The 19,092-nt window shown below is 40.5% G+C and overlaps 1 protein-coding gene across 13 annotated transcripts in view; it reads left to right on the forward strand.

The window, feature by feature from the left end:
- The window catches only part of SPECC1 (sperm antigen with calponin homology and coiled-coil domains 1), a 97,982-nt gene that overhangs the window by 61,733 nt on the left and 17,157 nt on the right, over positions 1-19,092 (forward strand). For 10 of the 13 annotated variants that reach the window (XM_048074057.2, XM_048074058.2, XM_013196511.3 and 7 more), the window contains 5 exons: positions 6,192-6,337; positions 6,545-6,645; positions 7,619-7,700; positions 11,570-11,720; positions 12,426-12,528. In XM_048074057.2, the coding sequence (XP_047930014.1) occupies positions 6,192-6,337; positions 6,545-6,645; positions 7,619-7,700; positions 11,570-11,720; positions 12,426-12,528 (583 nt within the window). Of the gene's footprint in view, positions 1-1,031; positions 1,080-1,584; positions 2,906-6,191; positions 6,338-6,544; positions 6,646-7,618; positions 7,701-11,569; positions 11,721-12,425; positions 12,529-19,092 lie in introns of those variants that run through there. The other 3 variants (XM_048074061.2, XM_048074062.2, XR_007167053.2) reach the window with 2 other exon arrangements.

Consider the following 19,092-nt stretch of genomic DNA (forward strand, 5'->3'; position numbering starts at 1 on the left):
AGAGCCTCCCAAAGGCATCTTTAACACAGATTAAATGTCTAATTCTATGACTAAGAATGCTGGGGGGAGGTTGGACATCAAACGAATGGAATAAGGAAAAGAGTTCACTTGTCCCAAGTTAGTACTGATTAAAACCTACAAATTAATTAACCCGTGTTTCAGTCTTCTATGATACTTTACATTCTAATTAATGCTATTTCTATTCAGTAAAATGTAAAAGCTTACAATCCACTGTTGCATAACTGTTTTCTCAGGCATGGTGGAAATAGAGATAATGTAGTCTCCATCTTTGGAGGTTTTCAGGACTGGACTGGATAAGACCCTGAGTAACTTGGTCTGGTCTTATAGGTGACCCTGCTTTGAGCAGGCAGTTGGACTAGGTGACCTCCTGAGGTCCCTTCCAACCTGAATTATTCTATTATCGATCCTGCAGCAAATCTCATCTTTTCAGAAAAACTTGCCTTAGAAATAAACTCACTTTTTGCAGCTATTCTAGGATCAGATATTCCATTGTTGGTAAAAACATTGGGTTTGTAACACGAAGTTCCTCCTGAATGCACCCAAATTTCACAGGGCCCTTTTTGGCCTCATACAAGTGTTTCCAAGCCTTTCTAGCAATACAGTGTTTAGCAGCAGTGAAAGTTTTAAGGTCTTCCTTTGATTCTTTCCCTCCCAAGTTCTCAAAATTATTTTGGCATTATAATACTATATGCATTGAACCGGGAGCATGGAGGGAAGATAGCTGGGCTGGGAGCAGCGTTCAGAAGACAAAGAAGTTATATCTGTAATTAAATGAGCCACTCCTAGAACAAAGAAAGACCTAACCAAGTCCTCAAATAAAAGTGTTAAGTGAAAATTGTGATGTACCCCACTAATTTGCTTCTGTTCTTCCTCCTAAAGTCTCAAATGCCGCAGCATGGCAGTGTTACATGCTTTTTCTCCTGGAAATAAGCTTGTACTCTATGTGTATTAAAACCTGCTGTCAGTCTGTATGTGCTGATGTGCTGCTCATTTGTGCCTGTGTTTTGCAGCTGTTCTGTCTTACGGAGGTTCGATAGTTCATTCTGCTCGCACTTAAAGTAAGCAAAGTAGAATGTCGCAGCAGGGCCCTTGAAGTATTGTTTGTTTGCTCTAGTTAGGCGCTCCTCAGAATTTTTGGTACCAAATGGAGATTGTTCCAGCCCCTTTGGTGCAAGGACCCTGAAACAAACTCCGAGGTAGCACGTTTCTAATTACCTGAGCAGGTTCATGTACCCATTTTGATTGAATAGTCCTAAATGATTATAGGCAAGGAAAGCCAGGAATGCTACCATGTCTGTCCTTTGAAATGGGTTCCTTGGCTCTGAGAATTTAATCTCTTCCTATCTGAGCAACATAGGTTTATTTTTATTGCTGGTTGCTCATAGTGTCCCAAAGCTAAGCTGGTGTGGTGGAGTGTTAAGACACTCCTTTAAGAGATGGGCTTTGTGCCACCACCAGCATTTCCCCCCTTTCCCCTTTATTTAGTGATGGTGGGATGATTAACTAGAATGGGCATTGTATTGCTTCTTATAACGTCCCCCGTTGTTGTCTGTATCTCTGTAGGTGCCTGAACTCTACCAGCTAACACAGCCCTGGACGGATGCAAAGCCAGGCCTGTGAGACACTTCAGGACATGCCTTCAACTTGCAGCTGAAAAAGGGAAGTTTCAATTGGAGAAAAGCAACTCCAGTTTTTTATTGCCCTGCAAAAGTCGAGTGTATCGCAAATTGTGAATGCTGCTCTGGTCCACCTTCTCCCCACGGGCAAGAGCCTGTTTCTTTGTTTCAAAAGGCTTCTATCTTCAGAAGACTCCATGAGGCCGAAAACGTTCTGAATTAGCTTAAAACCAACTATTCGTAATCACAGAGATTTGGGGGACTGAACTAATTTGCAGTCCTTTTGGAGGGATGGGGGTATTTTTCCTGGAACAGAAGTTCAAATGTGCCATTTTAAGCTTAAAAATAAAACTGAGTGTGTATGTCTAATTTGTAAAAATACACATTGTGTTCTCCGTATAATACTATAGCCATAGATCTGTGTGTGTCTAAATACACGTGCGTACAGATCTGTACGTATACATACACACAAACTCAAGTGATTCCCACCTTTGCAATTGGGTGAGTTGCTCATGGAAATTAGGTTACTGAAATCCAGCAGGAAAATTGAATAGAAGCATTAAGTTACTGAATTGGTACCAGCTGTTTTGTTTGTTTGGGGCTTTTAATATTGCATTGACAATGCACTCACCACTTGGTGGCATGTCTCACTCAGTGTGTGTTAGGAAGCAGTGTGATGCTCAAGGAGCATATCCTGCTCTGACTTTGACAGTATATGTCCTACGTGAGGTTTGTCCTGGCTGAGAATTGCAGATGGATAGATCCAGAAGAAAAAGCAATGAATATATTAAGCTCCTAATCAATATCCTCTAAGAAGGTGTCTTTCTCGTGCCCTTATTGTCAGTGAACCAACTCAGGTGAAGTATATGATCAGGGAGAACTTGCTTCAATTCAGTTTTGCTACTGGAGACACCTGGAGAAAGCTTTCGTTGGATACCAACAAGAAACTGAGAAGTTACCATCTGTGCCAGAAGATCATCAGTTCGTTCCAGGACTGGAATTTCATATTTTGGATGTGGGATTCCTGCCCTTTTCTCCTGGATGCGAAGACCTAGCAGGGGCCTGATCTCAGAGCAGGCTGAGCTAAAGAATTCTGCGGCATATCCTGGCTCTGGCACGGCCTTCACCTATGTGCCATGCTACTGGAGTGTATGCATATATGCACACTTGTGTTGCCTTTCTTTACTGTGCTGGCAGCTGTTGAATGTCAGTTTTTATGTTTAAGAAATATATATATTGAAGTGCCAAATAAATGTTTGTGTCCGGAATTGTCTGCTGCCTACTCTTGGCATCTCTTCTGTTCTGTGTATCAGCAGCTGTGTGTCTCTGTGTCCCTTGCAGTTCGGGAGGATTCACAATGACAGGAACTGTGTCAAAGGCTAGATTGCAGAGCAATTATTTCTGAAATGCGGTTCTGTTGTCCTAAGCCACTTGTAATGGAGAGATCAGAGCAGTTAAACTTTCAAACCCATGAAGGCTGCTGTTGCCAAAATCTATACATTAAGCACAGAAAGATTTGTACCGTGTTATTGTCCACATATTCTAAACCCAGAAAACAAGCAGACTGACTCTTGCCTTTAGAGAAGAGCTCGCTGCATCTACTTCTCTCACCAGTGAATGAAACTAAGCAGTGGTTTTGTGAAAAGGGCTCTGCACATTAGAATTTCTTTGTGGCTGAAGTGCTCCGCTTCCTCCTGGAGCTGCTCCACTTGAGCCAGCTGCGCTTGCAGCTTTTTTGTGTGTAAACCATTCATCCTTGTTTCAAGGAAAGCATACAGCAGTAGATGACATTTCTTAACTCCATCCTCTTTGTAACAGGGCTTAGTCAGTCTTCTTGGCTGGCCTAAACTATGCTAAGCTAAATGAAATGTGTGCACAAGGAGCCATTTTTGGTTTGAAGGTAGGGCTCAGCATTAATCTTTGTAACTCGTTCTACACTGTCCTCCACAGCTTGTTACTGTAAGTTCAGTTCTGCTTCTCTATCAAGAAACCCATGTATGTACACAAAGGTGCATCTTGTTTTACAGATTTTTCTCTTCCAAAATGGAAGGTACTCACCGGGTTTCACAATTTTTCATTGTTTGTTGGCTGTTCTCTGTGGCATTAGATGAAGCAAATAGGTCTCAGCAGTATTCTATCTGCTTTCGTGCCAGCGTTTGCAATGTGAGAGGCCTCTGTTTTCTGCTGTGATGGTGTTTAATCTAGGAGGTTGTTTCAGGGTGCATTAGGAGACTGTTACAAATATACAGACTTAAGGTTACAAGAAGCATTCTAACAAAATTGGACCCAGTAGCAGCTCCAGTGCTTGAATATTCATAATTAATCTGTACAATGACAGAAGAGTGGCGTGTGATTTCTCAGTGGATTTGTCTGTGGCATGGCACACAGGCTGGTCTAGGTACACTAACTTTATTTTAACATGCTTGCATCCTTTTGCAATGAGAGGCTAGACTAGTCTGTGGGGTGTGAGCTTTTCTCGGAGTTAAATCCTGACCCGTGATTTGTAGCCTCGCTGAGCCAGGTAGTTGTATTGGCAGCCATCAGTCCTTTGCAGCGTCTTGTGGTGCCATTTAGTATAGTTCCTCTCTGAATAAATGAAATCTTGAGCCAGACCCCTTTCCTGCTGAAGTGATGGCTGCCTGGAGCATACCTTTGGCTTATTTTATTCTCAAGATTCACCAGTTGGCCTAGAGGCATTGACCATTCTTTTCCTACTATGATAATGTCCCACAAACCTTGTGCTTTGTGCTCTTTGCCTGGTTAAACAGACAGAACTCTATAATTCTTGAAAATACAATGGGTTGTGTTGGGTGGCTTGGTGTCCTGAGGCAGAAATCTGTCCTTTCTCTGTATTTCATTAGGAGCAGGGCTCCTTCAGCTTGTGTGTTGTCTTACAAATGGAGTGCAGACACTATCACCTGTTGATTTGTTGCTTATGTCTTATGAAGCCATGAAGAAAAAAAAAAAGTGAAGGGCTGAGCTTAAAATTAGCCAGCAAAACACTGGCTCCCTCAGAGCTCAGTGGATCTTAACCAGTCTGCCTTTCCTCCTTATTGGATTAAATGGAGAATGGAACTGAAATGGCTTTTTCTATAGCCATCTGCCTCTGCAGGCCCCCCTGGCACACAAGTAGCTTGAATGAATTAGCAAAGAAATGTCTGCTTAAAGACAGCACCTCCTTAAGCTCTGCCAGAAATAGAAGCGTGAGTCACTCTTATTCTCATATTCATTGACACCCTTTAGCCCCCTGCATTTTGTACACTCTGATGCCAAAAAGGAAAGAAAAAGGGCTCTGACTTATATTTTTAGCTGAACAGAAGTTCTTCAATCTCATGGGCGCTTTCCTGATAGAGTCTTCCAGATGTCTTATGAAATATTTTCTGTTTTTTTTGTGGGTTTTTTTTTTTTGGACATGAAGCTCTTGGTGCCTACCCTACTTCAGAGTAGGGGAAAGTGGTGAAGCCTCAAATCCTGTAGATCAGCGTGCGTTTATTAAGCAGCTAGGAGACTGGGAAAACAATGTGATAAAGACTCTCTTTTTACACCACTAGACTTTATCTAATTGCAGCTTTCCTAAAGTAAAGCTAGGTAATTGACTCGAAGTCCACCTGAGACCTACTGGGTAAGTACAGTGTCAGTGCAATTTCAGCCAGACACATAAAATGCATGACTAGAAGCAATGGTTATACTACATGATTACATTTGCTGTTTAACACAAACGTGGACTTTCCTGTACTAATTCCTTGCAAGTCCAGCACCTAATCTCAACTTTAAAATTTCCTGTCGATGAAGCATCTTAATGATCCATGTTAAAATACGGGCCTTATTTCTATTTTGAGTTTGTCTATCTTCATTCCAGCCATTGAATTTTGGTGTTCCTTTGTCTGTTAGGATGAATCACTTTTCAGTTTTATTCCCTATATAACTCTTTATGGATTGTGATTGAGGGTTTACTTGTTCAGCAGACGTCCTTGTTGATAAGCTGTAAGAGTTGACTTTCAGTATTTTTCATTATGAAGCAAGTTTTCTAGTTTAATTTTCATGGCTCTTAGCTGAACCCTGTCCGGCTAATTATTTTACTTTCAATTATGGTATTTTAACTGCTAACAATTACGCCAGCAGTGGTCACACCAATTAAAAACACAGAGTGTAAAATAACATTTTTCTGTTTGGTTATTTTCCTCATTAGTCAACTGAGGACCACATTAGGTCCTTGGCCCTTGTGCTGTATTGAAGGCCCATCTTAGGTGATTATTAGTGATTACTCCCAAGTCTCATAAAACTCCTTTTATTCCATGATAACTTTCTCTCCTGTGACAGGATGGGGAATGGAGATGATATGGTTAACAACACAAAAAAATTTAAGACTAGATGATTTTAATACCTGCTAGGCACTCCGAAACAGGAGCATGAACATTGTAATAGTGGGTACATGTTCTGGGCGTTACAGTTAAAGATGTGCATCGTTGGATTTGCCTTACTACATATAAAGACCTTTAATCTCTGCTTGCACTTCCTGTTGCCACTGACTTTGATCTGCTTTCTGCTTTGCAGGCTGACAGCTGAAGAGGTAGAATCTATAGAGGCAGATACAAGCAACCGCTGGCAAGGAGTCTGCATTAACAGAGCATCTCCCACGCCATCAGAATCTGCAGCCACTGTGAAGTCGCTGATAAAATCATTTGACTTAGGATGTTCAGGTACAGTGTATTTTGTAATAGACCTTTTTTTGAGTAGTGAATAGGTAATTTTTGTCGTTTTGTGGTGCAATTGCTTAGTGCAAATTTTCTGTCAGTGTTTGGTTCAGTAGTGTCTGTGGAATGTCACCTCATCGTTGGTTCACTATTCTGATGAGAGGAAGATAGTTGGCTTTGAAATGCAGTTGTTTCCATGTTCTTCTCTTACAGGTAGCACTGGACAAAATATCTCAGTTCACAAGGTCCCCAGGAGCCCTCTGAGTGGAATTCCAGTGAGGACAGCCCCTGCAGCTGCTGTTTCCCCCATGCAGGTGAAAGGAACTCTTTCCATCATTGCAATTTTAAAATGGGTAGATGCAGTGTTTGCATGACACTGCTTCAGCATGCGAACATGCATATGTTGACAAGGGGAAAAGGAAACTCATCTGTTTATTTGCTGTGAGACATCAAATGCTATAGTACTAACAAAAAGGATCAAAGTGAGTTTGCATTTGACCTCAGTTTAGAGGTTTCAGTGGACGGATATGAACTCTTTGGAACACAATTCTGAACTTTAATCACTGTTAACCAGAAAATAGGTTTCGATTATTGGTAGTGAGTTATGAGAAACATCAGCCTAAGCTAGGCATGTGAATTGACAAGGGGTAATAAGTTTCAAAGATATATGTTATCCAGTGAGTTCATACAGTGCTGACTGAAGAACTCTTACGGTTTGATTTTTTTCCCTTGATGGAGTATAACTGTTGTGGAATATAGTACTTCTGAAGTCACTGCATCAATTAACTTTCTGTAATAATGTTGTCGGAAATGCTGTGTGTTAGCACATTTCATTCAAAGAATCAGCAAAGGATTAAAGAAGGGGATTAAACAGAGGTCTGAGAACTTTCTATGAATGCTTGGGTGTTAATGCTGAAAATTGGAGCTGAGAATCCTGACGTATGATCCAGGGTGCTGTGAACAGAGGCACAGTTAGGAACAGACATTCTTACTTTGGGTTGGAGACACTCGCACTAGCTTATGTTTGGCAAGAGAAAAACATGCAAATAAGAATGTGAAATAATTCATGAACTGATCGCTTGCCACCTAAAATATTGGCCCTTTGTCCTTTTATTTTTCACCACCATTTATCCAGCTCTGGGTGCAAGCTGATACCTTGTAGAAAGCTTCCTGTATTCCTCAACCTGCTTTGTGATCTTGAGATAGCAGAAGCATCTCTTCTTTTTGCTTGCCTGTTTAAGTGAGATGTCTAGTGTTTTGTAATCCTTTTGTACATTTGTTTCACAGAGACATTCTGTTTATAACAACACAAAGCCAGCCAGCAAAGGAGTTGCCAAGCACGCAGAACTTTCAGACCTTCCTCTTGCAGGTAAATTGCAGTAAATGTACAAATGCTGCCTCTTTTGGCCAGCAAAAGCTAATCATTAAATGTTGGTCTCTCTGGGCCGTTTTTCCTCTTCACGTATTGTCAAAGGAAACACGAAGAGGTGTCTTTAGTGTCTCTGTTTTAGAGAGCTTTTTAATTTTGTCATGTTTCCATCTTGCTCTTAGCCTTAGAAAATGAAAAAAAAAAGAGCTGATACAATATGGTTTGCCAACACAAACTTGCCGTCTTTATTTCAAAGTATCCATGGCACCTCTTTAATCCATGCCATGGAGCTGAAAAGGACTGAATTTTGTTCAACATATATGTATCTGGAATAAACCCAGGGCACTGTCTTCTGGGGGCCTGTTTGTTTTGAAATTGGGCTTCATTTGAAATACATGAAACATTTCAGATACAGATGCAACTGTTTTAGGAGCAGTCATATTTGGGCTTGAAGCAGTTTGTTTTGTAAGTTCTCAAGAGAGGCATTTGTTTTTCTTTCACACTTTGCTTTTGTTCTCTTGTCATTTAATATTCTTTTCTACCAGTGTTTGTTTCCCTTTTCTCTAGGGTCCTTTATTTTGCTTATCTAGTCCTGGGTGTAGTTATTGCATTGGAATCAAAGCTAGTACCAATAGATTATTGAATTTTTAAGGACAGATGAAGTATTATATTCATGTAGTCAGGCCTCAGTGAAACTGGAGGCAGTTTCTGCAATAGTTTGTTAGCACAGGAGAGAAATTAGAACCTGCCTACCTTTTAAACTCTTCAAATAATCTGCTAAGATGCCCCTTCCAGGATTCAGAACTGAAGAGATACTGGATCTGAACAGTAAAACAGTTTATAAGGTGGATGGCAACATAAATAACCATTAATCCTGTCTGTGCTACCAGTTTCTCCTGCAAGAGTAAATGATAAGCAAACAGAAGTTATTAGTGGAACAGACAGTTTCCTTATATGTGTCAACTGATTTCCAGAAAATGTCTTGCAGGAGAGTGTACTCTGATCCTGAACAGAACATAAAACCATTTTAGTCTCTACCAATTTACTGTATGGTGAAGTAATCTGTCAGCTGTAATATAATGCTGTTCCCTAATAATAAGTATCCCAGTTCAGGCTGTGGATAATTGCTGTGTTATCCATAGACAATTGTTCCATGAAAATCTGTTTAAATCAACAGATATTTTATTAGCCATTGTATGGTAAAAATTTATGGTCACTTATCTAACAAGTTCCTGCATCTACCACTTCACTCTGTACCTGGGTTTGATTTAGTTCCAGTAATCCATAGCAAATGCTTATTCACTATAAAGTTGTAATAGCTCTGGTTCCAATCTAAATAATCCTAGAAGGCAGTTGATCCAAGTCCTATGCAAACAAGACTGAATTAAAAAATATCCCCAAGGAAATTCAGAGTGGAGTAGTCTCCGTAATAATAATCTTCTGGCTGATTCCATCTGACTAATATCATAGCAGGGTTCTGTGATGTCCTTAATCTGACCCAAATGTTATATTATTGCAGAGGAGAGCAGATTACTTCACAGAGAGAGCAGGTTTTTGACCATGATCTTTTTAGTTAGAATCATAGGTTTACTGGTTCTGGTCCTGGAGTGTCTGGGAGCCAGAAATAAGTCAGAGGAAGTATATTACTCATGCAAGAGAGACTCAAGGTACAAGGCTGGATACCATTATTGCACCACTTTGGCACTACCGTATAATTCAAGCCAGTAGCCAAAAAGTTTCTTTAAATAGTGCAAACAGATTGTGCTAACAGGATGTGATTTTCCTTAATCATTATTATCTCATTTCTTTTTCCAAATGGCTCCTAATATACCCTCGTCTTCTCCTTCCTTTCTTTGCAGTTATATAGCACAGTACATCCAATAGCTTTTATTCCTGTCTGGGAGCCTTCCTTATCCTTCCCTTTCTTGTACCACACATGAATGCATCCTGAATGATTGGCACAGCACTTCCTAATTGCACCATGCCATTAGCCAAGTCCAATTATGTTAATGACAATTTAACAGTGTGCTTTTTTTGCCACCCTTACAGGCTAGTGAGAAACCTACATCCCTCTTCATGATGTTCAGATTTTACCTATTGATAGGCCCTTTGTTGTAAATCTGTTTCTCTAAACAAAATATTTTTAAATTTAAAAAATCAAGAATCATTCATTGGATGCCTGTCTGACTGGCGTGGCTATTTAAATTTGAGATAATTGGGAGAAACCGTTGGCAGTTCTCCATCAACTCAACCTAAAGAGAAGTTAGAAGAGTCATATGCATGTGGACCGTACAGTGGAAAACCACCAAAAGGCATAAAAGCAGATTTTCTGTATTGCCTTCAAATGACAGAGGGGTAATATATCCAAATATTCATACACAGACAGACATGTGGAGTTATTTCTTCTAAATAAGCTCAGCTGGTTGGGAAGAGAGGGCCTCCCTTTTCAGGGAGGTAAATGAAGTCTAGGGTTTCTGTTCTGCATTTTCTAGTATGCGGTATTTTAAAGCATTATTCTGCATGCTATTTCTTGTTACGAATTTATGATGTACACGAAGAAAGGGCATAAGAGTGAAGGGAAGGATGATCCTGACTGAGCAAGGTGTATGCAAACACAACAAAGCTCTGCCAACAGCCAGGCTTCTTGGAATAAGACAGTCTCCCAGGACTGGATTCTTCCCTTTTCCATCAAGATGACTTAATAGATAGGAACTTAGTGGCCGCCTCTGCTGTGGAAAGAAGGTGCAGGAGTGCCTATAGCTCTCAGCAGCTATAAATGCTGTTAGTCTAATGACTTCCAGGAGCCAAAGCAAGGGCAGCTGCATGCCTATGGTTACCACGCTCCATTTGGAAGGATGTGCTTGTCTGGCAACTGCTGATACACCCCAGCTGAAAAGAAATTTAGGAGCGATTCACTGATACTATCCTTTGCTGAAGCTGAGATAAGAAGGAATTCATACGCTTAGGAGATCTGACATTATTTAGTAATTAACATAGGGAAGTAGCTGAAAAGAAAGACGAAGTTAAATGTTCTGCATTCAATTAATTTCTGATACCTCATAATGTGCTGCTCATAGATCCTGGCTTGTTGACAGTCTGTCTACAGAGAAGAAATGGATAACTCTGTTATTCATCACTCTCAGTCGTAATTGATGTGCATGGGGGAGATAATTTGATTTCTATGATCTCTGGCTTCTGTTCAAAAACTTATAAGCATTGGGTTCCATGGCTACTAATTTTGTTGATTTTTTAAATATATATACACACACACATAAATATATATCATAAAACCAATATGTAATATTTAAAAATACTTAATATATGTCATAATAATACATAATAATAATAATGCATCTGCTATGAACATATTGAGACTTCCCAAAGTCATGTTAGATAGGATGCCAAGCACCATGTGATAATAAATGCCTTTTACTGCTGGGTTGTATTCAGAAGACAAGAGGTCGTCTTGTTACATGAATACTAGTGGCAGGAAAAGAAATTATTATACTAGGGCTGGTCAGTCATCTGGTGAAGATATCTGGTGATCAGCTTTTGAACCTTTAAGTCTGTGGATTTTGGTATTTCCCCTCATTCACCTGAGGCCCCTACCCCCCAGCAGGAGTATCAATCACAGGAAACCAGGCAGTCTGTATTGTTGAAATCATCAAAGCCATTCCTTGTTGTGATCACCTCTAATCTGCTCAAGGTTTCCTAGCCCCATGTGTGTTTAATGAACAAATGAGTACATTTGTTTAGAATCAAAACAACAGACTACATATTGTGTGCTGGGTGGCAGGACAGTGATTAATTGAATTCCTCAGACTGCAAACTGACAGCTTTTTTTTTTTTTTTTTTTTTAATTCCCACAGACCTTCTGAAGGGGAGAAATGAAGAGCTGAAACCAGACCATTACCTCCGTAAAAGCCCCTCCCTGGAATCCCTGAGCAAACCCCCTATGGCCTTCAGCAGCAGAATGCTTACCTCAACCTCCAGCAGCTTGAAACCCCAAAGCAAACTCAGGTACCAGCTAAGTTTCCTGGGAAAAACAGCACATTGGAAAGATTGACAGCATTACCTGGCACCAAGATGAACGTTTCAGTCCAGTGGTTTCTTGTCTCCAGTAGAAAGTCTGCTGGCTACTCTATCCAATTCTGAATTCTATCCAATAAACTACACCAGAGCCAAATATCAAAATTCAGGCTATAATAACCACAATTACCTGTAAGATGAGCAATTGTTACAAAACGAAGATAGCAAGTTTGCAGGAGTCACTCAGTTGTATGTCAAAATCCCATCATTATCTTGCTGTAACTTTGCACGTTATGGCGAGTTAAACTTTGAGACTTTAAGGTCTAGGAGAAAGCCAGACACATCATTTTCCTCTGGTCTCCACCATTATTCACAGAAGTAAAAGTTGTAGGGTGGAGGCAATGTGGGTGTTTTGACTGATGGCCTTAACTGTACTCTCGGCCTTGACTGCAATACAGTTTCCAGATATTTCAGTTTATTCAAGAACTCATTCTGCAGCAGCTCAATTGGATGTGAATTTGTTGCCACAGATTCTTTAGATAGAAGTTGTGCTCTGAAAGCTGTTACAGTTTGGTTTCCATTTAGGTTCTGTGTACTGTCTTGCTTTGTCATATGGATATTATTTACACACTGGAAGAAAAAAAATGAGATTTCAAACATATTTTTCTTCTTCTCCCTTACGCCCCCCTGGATTAGTGTGGAGAGAAAGGACCCATTGGCAGCCCTTGCCCGGGAGTATGGTGGTTCGAAGAGGAACGCTCTGTTGAAATGGTGCCAAAAGAAAACAGAGGGCTACCAGGTACATTTTTACTTTTCTCTAGAGAACAGTTCCATCATTTTCTTGTACACGTTCAGTAAGCAATGTCACTTCAGAAAAATGTATTCAGTCTGCTGCTTTTTACGTGTTTACTTCTGTTGGGTGTTTTCTGTGCTCTTCCTTCAGATTTCTTTTAACGCTGCATATCCCAATATTACATTGTCATAAGTAATTCACTTGTAAAAGCTGAAGTATTTGCTGCATCAAAGGTCACTGATGGTGAGAAGCAGTGTATATGAGCAGTGGTTCAATTTGGTATCAATTTTTGAAATGACATTCTAACATTTTTCTATAGGCTTCTGTAGGTGGCGTGTTGTTATGAGCGTTTCCTTATTGGTCATTTCTGTAAAACCAAATAAACATTTCTATGTGTGACCTTGACCAAACTGCAATTTAGGGCCCTGCTCTTTCTAATCTACAGGAGTTTCACTGAATTTTGCAAAGCAAGTTCTGACTGCTTGAGAACGTGTGATTTCTTTATGGAGTGATTTTCCTCTGCTGAACAGGCATAATAATTTCTCCAGTTATTTTACGGCCATTGCTGTGCTCATAAAGCTCTTGCTGGTGTTTGTATACAGTTGAGTTAGACCTTGGGCTCTGCTTGTAACTGAGCTGTAGAAGGCAGTTACAGGCAACAGTTCATCCTGTGATATATGCTGGGTGTGCAGGATAGACTTAGTTTGATATAATGTTGAGATTTTTTTTTTCTTAAGAATAATATTGTTTGTTACTTAGAGCAGAAGACAAAAGCAGTTATCACCACATGATATGCACCCTGGAGCAAGTCTTTAATAAAAGCAGAGCCCATCTTTTAAAGTAAATAATAACATATTTTTTTCTTCACAACTGGCTCTTCATGAAGCATTAGCTGCAGGGCACAAGAGTTTGGAAGAAAAGACAGTAGCGTTCTCTTTAAATAAGCTCATCTATGAAAATGTGAGTTGTTTCTTAGCACATAGCACACATTCATGTGCACATGAATGACTTGCACGAACTTCACAGAAGGACAAGTACCAGAGAAAGCTCTTGCCTTTAGACACACCTTAGAAGCAATAAAGCCAGGGTTAGGTTTTAGCCTCCAATCATGTGATACTGCATAAAAGGCTCAAGTAGTGTCCTGTGAAGTTGCATCCTCAACTCTGTTGAATTTATACTTGTATCTCATCTTCTAAAATTCTCCTGGTCTTTGATTAGAAGGTATTCAGGGGGTGGGGACGGGAGGGGACACATGAAACATTTCCATCCAGTCCTCAGAAAATGATTGGTGAAATACAACTTTTGCAAGTCTAATTTGTGTTAAGCCAGAAAGCCCAACCCCTGAGTAAGACTTTCTCCTGACAGCATTGCCTTTTTTTGTTTTAAGTGTCAGATATAGGAACTTCCTCTACTTCTTTTAAAATAGTCTGACTCATCTGAGTTCACTGTGGGAAGCATTCTCTGAGAGGCAGCCTGTAGTTACCTTTGTCCGATTACACCCAGGTAGGACTGAAGGTACTGCTTTTAGAAATTACTGTGCCACTTGCAGGTATAAAGGCCTGCCCTGATGCGGGAGGTACCAGACTGGTGACAAGTATTCCCTCTGTGATAGAACAGAGAAGGAGTTTTGTTTTTCTATCCTGAACCCAAGTAGTGGAGCTAACAGTGTATCGGATAGCAGGCCACCCAGGAGGTATGCGAGCAGCCCGGGTCTATTTGTTTTTCCTTTTAGTATTAGTCTCTGGAGGAAAGCATGTCCCTGGCTCAGAGGACAATGGAAGTCTTTGCTTTATATATGGCTGCTGGAGTGCTGTTGCTACTAACGTGACTGTCCAGCTGATATTTCAGAAAAAGCTTTGTCATTTTGGTTCCTGCTCTGCTGAGGCTCTTGTTCGGTTGATGGCCGTCCTCTGTCGTTAGTCTAAAACAGCAGAATGAACTTTCAGCAGTTTTCAAAAAGAGCAGGTACAGCACTGGCACTGACAAACGCTGCGTGGGCCAGGAAGAGCTGAGAAGTTCAGCCTGTGGGGTGTGTGTCTGTGTTTGGGGGGCTTATTGCCCAGAGTGTTAAGATCTCAGAATAAAAATTAAAATCAGATGTATCAAAGGACAAACAATGTCTTTATTTATGGTGAGAGTCTCGCCTCTCTATCCTCATTGCTTTGTTTAGAGGCGTTATCTCTTGGACAGTCTTCCCCAGATTCTCGTTCCCATCATGCTCGCTGTGGTGCATTCACTGACTCTTCGTGAACTAGCTTTTCCCTGACCCTTGCACTCTTACGATAAGGCTGATATTGAGCTCCATAGGGAGTTTTTATCATTTTTGAGTACACAGAGCTGGAGTGCAGTAAAGAACGTCATCCTCCTTCCTGCCTTAGCCACTGCGCTGGTGGGAATGAAGTAATGAACTCCAGCAAGCAGAACCCCATGACGTGCATCACTTATTTTTCATACATAAGACCCCCGTCTGTGAGGCATCATCTGTGCAAATCCCAGCATACTGCTATGTTCTTTCTAACATGAAGCCCAGAACCACAAGTAGTTTGGGAAGCAAACTATTTTCAGCTCACTGACGCAGTGGAATGAGAGAAAATAAGACTTGATGCTTGGCTGCCTAACTTCTTATTTTCAGTATCACAGTGTGCTGCCTTTGAGGTTTAATATAAGTCTGTCTGCAGTTCTGTGAGCTGAGGAGGAGGAGGGAGATTCCTTTCTGTTTAAATTAGTCAGAAACCTGATTTCATTAAATGATATGAACAAAACGGATTAGAATAACTTGATTCTCTCAGTAGCAGCTACTACCCATGTCCCACATTCCCTGAGGAAAGCTGGATTAGTGACCTAGGAGAGTATCTGGGGATAAGACCTAGGGACCAGTGCACAAGGCTCCACTTTTCAAATGCTTTAATCCGTACAAGGCTTATGCTATAGATAGAAATTTACATCCTGCTCCTGGCATATATCCTTACACTGACTACAGGGAACATTCCCTGGCTTTTACTTCAGTGTGGTGTTCCCTGGGAGGCAATCTCATAAAACAAGAGAGGGACATGGGAAGGAGTTGAGAGAAGTGCAACATAAATGAATGTTGGCCTGGAGGGTTTGATTTGTTTTTTTAAATAAAGAAATTGCATGAGTTTACAGTAACAGAGGGGAAACATGAAAGCGTCTACGTGTCTCTAATCTGCTATGTCATTTCTAAGATCCCTATTTAAACAGTGATTTGATATCAAAAGGTTATGAACACTAAGGAGAAAGTAATATTTTAGAAAATGGAGAAAGAAGTACGAGAATGGAGGTAAAGCTCTTACTGTTAAACTGAAGTTCAGTTTAATGACTAAGAGGAAAAAAATATGGAAATGAGATTTCATAAACTATGGTATGTTCTAGCACATGATATCAGTTGTCAGGTTTCAATGCCTAGATCAATATTTTCTGGCATTTTGGGCATCAATTTTGAATAACTGGTCAGGGGAAGTGCAAAGAAATCACAGCATCAAAAAGAATTGCCGTGAAATAAGGCTTTGGGCTTAGTGGCTTTTTGCAACACTTCCTTGAGGAAAATCTCCAGCTTGAAAAACAAACAAGCAAACAAAACAAACCCAACTCAATCTGAAGTGTGGTTGCCTATGAGAAATGTACACTGCCACATCTCTTTTGCTAGACACGCATAGACTGTTCCTCCTGCCTCTCCGAATTTGTTGACATCATGGTATATAATGTAGGGTGATGAGGTGACCAGACTTGAGAACTGCTTTTGTGGCTCTGCAGCTCAATTACCACAAGTCCTTTAAACCACAAAGCCTGCTGAGAGTAAGTTATTTATGTTAAAATAGCTTTTTCTCTGTTGTCTTGTGTTTTTTTCTCATCTATTTAAAAAGATTATACATCATAGCAACAGTGTGAAGGAGAAATTTGGTGCCTCTTTTCTAATAGGCTCTGTTCCCATGAGTCATAACTCCTGGAAGCTGCTGAGAGTCATTCTTGTTGCATTATCACCTTCCATAATCATATCATTAGTGACTAGTGTTATTTAAGTGCTCTGGTTCTATTTGCTCTCTGTGGAGACCATTTGTCAAGGGGCCAAACCTCTCTAGATTAAGTCTATTGCTATCCACAAGAAGTATTGTGAAAACACGGAACATCAAGAGGCACTTAACCTGTGATCATTAAAATTTAGGATTATTATTTCTGCCACATACCCTCTTCAGAGACGAGATGGAATTGCTACCATGTTAATGAAGATGGCTTGCTTAAAAGAACTGTTTTTGGAATTTTTCAACTACTACACATCCATCCTATGGCACAGAGGAAAAGAGAATTTGAGACTGAGTCTTTTTTCCAACGTATCATCATGGTTATTCCTTTTATCAAGTTACACTTGGTTTAACAGGACCCATTTGGGATCCACTTCTTGAAGACCCACCATCTTTTATACTGAATCTGTTTGTGTGGTTGTTAGAGGAAGGAATGCAAAGTAGGAGGAGATAAGAAATGCTGTAGAACTAACAAGGGGGAAATAGTAGCTATACCTCCAAAGATTTTTGTATCATATATTCCCTACGCGTGCATACAAGCCATTGCTTTACGACTATGACAGTCTGAGTCCATCTTCTCATGGATGGAGGCAGTGCTCCCCATTAGCACTGACACCAACTGCAGGTGGCCGACAAATTGGTATCGGTGGTCTTGGTTTTCACAGGACTAACCTCAGATCAGATTTCACACCATCTGCAGGAATCCCAACAGCATGCAGTAAGTACTAGGTAGCATGATCTTTACCTAGCTTTCACATCATCAAGCAGCTCCTGGAGACAAGAATTCCTTTTCATTATCCTGCATTAAAATACTCTAGCAACTACGAGCAAAGCTAGAAGAGAATTTTGTTTCCCTGTTTTATTTAGTGTCACTTACCTCTGCAGCAGGTCCCAGGAACACTGTGCAGTATTAGAAAGTATTCTTAGGAGTACATAGGAACTATTTTTAGGGCAATAATCTCCAACATTATATTGTTTAGTGTGGATTAGTTAAGTACTAAAATCTGTACCCTCAGTCATTCTGAATATTTGTCTGGAAAGTTGTGAATTTTTTGATGCTTCCTCGTCTTAAGACACCGATAGTTTTAGGGCTCTGATGAAATATCCTGATGCTGTCTGCAATATTTGAGCCTTAGTCTTTGCTGAATATATTAATAAAAGTGCCTTTCCTATGTAGTGCCTCAGCTAACTATTCAAAAAGAAGAAAAATATCTGCCCTGAAGTATTCCTGTTATTATGGCGATTCCAGCCCTGGAAGACAGAAATTGGAAAAAAATTACTTCCAAACATAACCTGAAAGTTGTGAAGTGTAATTCTGAGTGCTCGTGCTACTAGAAGCATAAAACTGGTATATCAGACCTTGTAGAAATGGCAGCATCTGCATGATACTACATTCTTCTTGTAGCAAGGATGCAAAAGCTTAGGGAGAAAAATAAAGGCTGTGTCAGTATTTGTTGTTTGTCAAGTAATCTAGTGGCTTGGCAGCAGATATAATATAAAGCTTTTTACCCTTTTGTATTCAATTTAAACTCGGAATAATACTAGCTCTATGTTTATGAATTTGTGGCTTTCTTTTTCTCACAGGAATTTGCATTTCTTTTCTGTTGTGCACTGGATAGTATTTCCGCCATATCGTCTTTGTTCTCGAGCCCTACTCCCTGGTATTATCCCCTGCTTCTTCCCATGTTTTTTTATTGGTTTGGTGACTGGATGAGATCCAGCACACATTAAGTGTTGCCCGAAGACATACAAAAGCAGATAGGCTGATGAGGATCTACCACGTTCCCTTTGGTCTCATGGCCATAGGGCCAGCGTTCCCACGTCAGGGAGGACTCTGCTGCTATGCCCACCAGCCTGGGTGCCGGTTCCTTGGCTGCTGGTGCAGCAATCAGGCAGGTTCAGGGGCTGCATGTTGTCGGGTCCTGCTTCATAACAGATCCAAAAGCTCCATCATGGCCAGTTGTACATTAACATGTCTGTGTTTGACAGTTTCTTCCTTATTCTGGAAACCAAGCGTTAATATTTAGAAGCAAGAAGTCTATCGTTTCTTTGTACGTCATTAGGGTGCATAGCTGACTATCTTCTTAAGCAACTGCTGTCTCAATCTTTTTTTTAAGTCTAGACTGAGCACTTTGCCTCACTTTAGCTTTGCATTGTCTTGGACCGTAGAAAGGGAACAGACACTGTTGCAAATGCTACTGCTGTCCTCAGGTTTGGTGCTCAGCCTGGCAGTGCTAGTAAAGAATCAAAGAACCGAATGGAACAAAAACCAGAATCAACCCTCTCAACCTTGGAACCTGGGCAGAATGTAATTCCTGGGACTTGCCTTGTAAAACAATCAAATCAGATGTTTCCATTGACACTAACATAATGGGGCTTAGTTTTAAAGCCTTGAGAATCCTGGTACAGCTGTGCGCTGTCCTAAAGAGATCAGAAGGAACCCAGTTGTTTAATCAAAAGATGTGCCTGTGGATACAGTAGTGATTCTCTTACCCTTTGCTACCTTACTTCTTGTGTTTGTGTCAACAAGCAG

Source organism: Anser cygnoides, chromosome 18 (genome assembly GCF_040182565.1).
Source record: "Anser cygnoides isolate HZ-2024a breed goose chromosome 18, Taihu_goose_T2T_genome, whole genome shotgun sequence".
In the NCBI taxonomy this organism is placed as follows: domain Eukaryota; kingdom Metazoa; phylum Chordata; class Aves; order Anseriformes; family Anatidae; genus Anser; species Anser cygnoides.